This window comes from Frankliniella occidentalis, unplaced genomic scaffold (genome assembly GCF_000697945.3).
Source record: "Frankliniella occidentalis isolate FOCC.00 unplaced genomic scaffold, Focc_3.1 Scaffold278, whole genome shotgun sequence".
Classification (NCBI taxonomy): Eukaryota; Metazoa; Arthropoda; class Insecta; order Thysanoptera; family Thripidae; genus Frankliniella; species Frankliniella occidentalis.
Genome location: NW_026267404.1, coordinates 118,648 through 122,845, shown reverse-complemented (window position 1 = coordinate 122,845; position 4,198 = coordinate 118,648). Strand labels below are relative to the sequence as shown.

Below are 4,198 nucleotides of genomic sequence, written 5' to 3'. Positions count from 1 at the left end.
GCAAAAAGGTGTACCTTAAAAATATGATGCAAGGTGTATTTTCCTCAAACGTTCGCCTGACTCTCCAGTCAGTTGACGAAGACGTTTGGTAGTCAGCCAGCCATTGCAATGCCTCCTCTTTGCTGCGTAGGTTCACCCTGAGCAGCGCTGTACACATCTCACCACGGTTCATGTTCTCAATTTTTGGGTAAGGGTGTGCTTGATCTAATTCTACAACCAAGTGCTCATACTCTGGAAGGGTGGCCTAAAAACAAAGAGGACAAGTAATGTCATCACCCTCATTTCTTGAAAAACAATAAATGATGTATGTTAGATAAAAATCAGACACCTGAAAAGCACTTCTGAGAACTATTGGGTCCTCGACAATTTAACATTAAAACGATAAATTACAAACATAGGACAAAATTATGCATTGACAGAAAAGTTCATCAGGCAAAGATACTTACTTGAAACTCATTAGTATTAGCATTATTAGAAATGACCACATTCGAGCTACCAGCAGCAGTTGACACCTAACATTCATACAATCAATACATACACTTTAGACAATAATATTTCAGAGTAAAAGGAAGCAATATCATAGCAGTATAACTGAAAATTACTAGATATAAAAATTAAGTTTACAGTGTGAAAAATTAGAAGAGATTTTAGTGCCATAAACAAGAAGGATATATTTGCTTCACAAGTAAAACTTTTTAAAGAAAAGAATGTATCTCACCTGATCGGAGTATTTCCAGAGTCTCCTGACCCTGACTTGACATTACCAATAGGTACATATTTGGGTATGAATTTTATGGAAGACTGCTGAGCAGATGTCTTTAATCCTGTTTGGGCTTATTTTAATATGTAAGTTTACATACCTGTTTTCTACTTTCTTAATTTTCCCGAACGTTCGAAGAAAAGCCGAAGAGGGTCCTTTTCGAACTTTTACCGCAACCTGTCGCGCCAATGCATAACGGCCACCCGAGTATTCCCCTCGGTGCGTCTTTTCTGATCGGAGCGTGCGCCATACCTCCGCGGTCTACCGTAGCCTCGCCGGTAGGGGCCATCCGTGAGCGGTGCACAAGGCTTAGGGTCCGGTACGTTATACAATCTCGCGCGCTCTAGCGCCCTCTAGGCCTCATTGGCATGTCTTTTTTTTTTTTTGCATGTTAAGGCCAAAGTGGTATGTAATGTGTCATAGCTGGTAGTAGTGGCACACACAATGTATGTGTGTGTCATATTCATCAGAACCTCACTCTGCTGCTGTTTAGCTTATTGGGTAATATACAGTTCAGGCAACTAATTGATGAATTACTGTGTGACAAAAGCCGTTGAGAATGCGGTCATACAATCTGTGCAAAATGTCCAAACATAACAAAAATTGTTGAGTTTATCACTCAAACGGTACTTGAAGATCAATGAATTTTACCTCAACTAGATACTGAAGAAAGAGATTCTGTTTTCAACCAAGCTATAGAGTACCGACAATGGACAAGTACTGATAGAATTGAACTGATCACCTGCTCTGCTAAAATTCATGAAGTCATAGAAAAAACTGCTTCTTCTCTAGATAAGGTTATTGTGCATGACTTTATTGCACAAAAACAGTCCAAATATTTTCGAGCTCAAAGAAAATTTTCCCCATGGTAAGTCAATAAATATGATGGATTTTAGCATGAATTATAGCTCAACCCGCGAAATTGGATTGAATATGTTATTAATTTAAACTTATTTACCTCTTAGAAAAACTTAATATAATGTTGTGAAGAAAGTTTGAACAACTCTGTTGTCTGCTGCCAAAAGGCAAGAGGAAGGTATCCCCACTACCAACCTGTAATTACTTCTGCTGCAACTCTGTATAGTCTAGCCTCCACTAAAAATTAAAATTGGGTAGAATAAATACTAATGATAAGTAAATAAAAGTTCTCTGAAATGTCTCTATCAGTAATCGATGGGAAAAGACAGTACTCAGAATGATTTGTTTTGTAACATCACTTTTCGTCTGTTGGTACCACTACGTTGGCCGACTTCGTTCGTGTAGGAGTGTAAAAGGCCATGATTTGTTTACGCCGACTCTCGTATAAATTTCGTCCCATCATGATTTCCAAATTAGTGACTGCTTTTCCGACGATTAGTGTAGAAATTTTGGAGTGTGACAAGAGTTCGAGTTCGAATTGCTGCAATCGTGATCTTATCTGTCCTTGCGATGACGGATGAAGATACTTGGGTCCTAAACCAGACGGACAAGGAGTTCTGTATCAAAATACTATATTGTTCTGGATACAGCTGTCTTGTTCAACGAGGAACTAAACGTCGGAGATAGAGTGTTCTTTTTCTACACCAGAAATTTGCGGCTGGAGGGTACCGTCCGCTTCATTTCCAGTAAGTACTTCTTAACCTCTCACTGAGAGTGGTGAAGTATTGTGTGCACAAGTTCTTGTCAGAATCTTTGTGTCTGTATGATCGCTAGCCGGTTGATGTCCGTGCTCTGCGCTGCTCGTTTCCATCCTCACAACTTTTATTGTGATTTTAACTCCTCAAGTATCGCTATTCTGCGAGCAGTTTTGTTAAATGTCGAAGCACATGTTTTAACCTAACTCCTAACCTAACCCGATCACACTGCCTGTGACTCTTTTCAATCTTATTTATCCCTTTAAACCTCTTCTGCTGTGCTGTTAAACATTGCATTAGTGCCCCCTTTTTATGATTTCATCTTGATGTTTAGAAAGGTCATGGTTTTGATTCATTGCCAAACATTACTTTTGCTACATGGGGATACTGTAGCTAATCGAAGTCTTTATCCCTTTGCAGCTGATTGTGACAAGTGCCCGGCACAAGCAAAGAGGTTAAGAAAAGAACAGAAGAAAAAAGGAGGTATCATTCCATGCAGATCGACCAAGGAAAGAGAAACAGCGTGTGAAAAATATGTGGCTAAAGTCAGAAGACAAGAAGTCTTCCCAGCTTCCCAGTAGCAAGGCGGGAGTAAGTTTTTCGTTGTCTTTGAATTAGACTGGTTTGAAGTTGGCATTAATGCCCTTATTTCTTTCCCCAGATGCTAAGTGCCGCTGCCAAAGCACGCGATAGGGAAATTGGGAAGGACTTACTTAGTGACGATGACAGTCCATCAAGAAGCCACAAGGAGGAAGGGGAAATCAATGATGATAGTGAGATGGACACGACTTTGGTCATGAGTGAGGAAGACGAGGAGGATGACCAGCTTAGTGAAACACCAATTCTTTTGCAGAAAAAGCATTCATCTGGTAAATAATAAATGCAATTACATAATATGGTATTCTTTTCTGCGCAGTTTATAGTCAATTTAATTTCCTTTCCAGTTTCATTCAGTGGCGCTCTTCCTCACAGTTCTACCCCTAAGTCAAAATCGAACTCCTCAATTCTGAAGTCATCAAATTCATCAGCTTCTGGTTGTAATTCATTAAGAATTCCAGTAAGAACTTCGTCCCACATTACAGAGCCAGGTACTTTTTAAAGCCTTAGTGCTACCTATTTTTTAAATGTTTTGTTTTTTGAAAAATCTTTTTTAACATTAATCTGGAATTACTTTTCTAATTTTTACAGTGGAATCCCCTTCCAAATCAAAGAAGAAAAATCCTGACAAGGTGAAGGAAAAGGAGAATGAGCTCCCCAAGAGAATTTTGGTGCCTGTGCAGAACATTAGGCGCACCAACGGCTTCAACATCGAGAAGATGTTTGTGCACAGTTGTGAAAGTGATTTGGTTTGTAGAACTCTCTTGTTCTTTGTTAATTTTAATGTCTTTGACTACATTTGGAGTTGATTCTAATTGAATGACTATGCCTTGGCTGATGGTTCTAACACTGCTACAGCTGTTGCTAGGAGTTTAATGGATGGTGTCTTTACCTTTGAAGCTTTGTCTACCTGTTCAGTTACGGGGCTTCCTCCTAGGGGCAAAGGCAAGCTAGCATATCAAGACCCTTCGAGCATTAAACCCTACTTGTGTCCAAAAGGTGTCAATGCTATTGTGAGTAAGTATTGCGTTCCTTCTGTAGATTATGTACTTTAACGTATTGGGGCAAGTTTTATTTAAAATTCTATTTTCTAGGCCGAGCCATTAAACTACAAAAGTTGAAGCACTTCAGCAAGAAGAATGATGCTTCACAAATTCGAGCAGCAATGGCAATAAGATTAAACAGCTAAAAAAAAGCTGAAATATACAAGTTTAATATGTCTTATATA

The 4,198-nt window shown here is 39.1% G+C and overlaps 1 protein-coding gene and 1 long non-coding RNA gene across 2 annotated transcripts; one reads left to right on the top strand and one right to left on the bottom strand.

Moving 5' to 3' along the window:
• Positions 1 to 25: 25 nt before the first annotated feature.
• On the bottom strand, positions 26 to 563 carry LOC127750874 (uncharacterized). Its single transcript, XR_008011882.1, has 3 exons — positions 447 to 563; positions 329 to 358; positions 26 to 244 (listed from the first exon to the last, which is right to left on the bottom strand). It is a non-coding gene; the product is annotated as an uncharacterized LOC127750874 (long non-coding RNA).
• A 1,503-nt stretch (positions 564 to 2,066) lies between these two features.
• On the top strand, positions 2,067 to 3,846 carry LOC127750873 (uncharacterized). Its single transcript, XM_052273511.1, has 6 exons — positions 2,067 to 2,364; positions 2,794 to 2,964; positions 3,035 to 3,242; positions 3,318 to 3,461; positions 3,562 to 3,719; positions 3,829 to 3,846. Exons 2-6 carry the CDS (start codon positions 2,908 to 2,910, stop codon positions 3,844 to 3,846), a joined length of 585 nt encoding a protein of 194 aa, XP_052129471.1. The 5' UTR covers positions 2,067 to 2,364; positions 2,794 to 2,907.
• Positions 3,847 to 4,198: the final 352 nt, after the last annotated feature.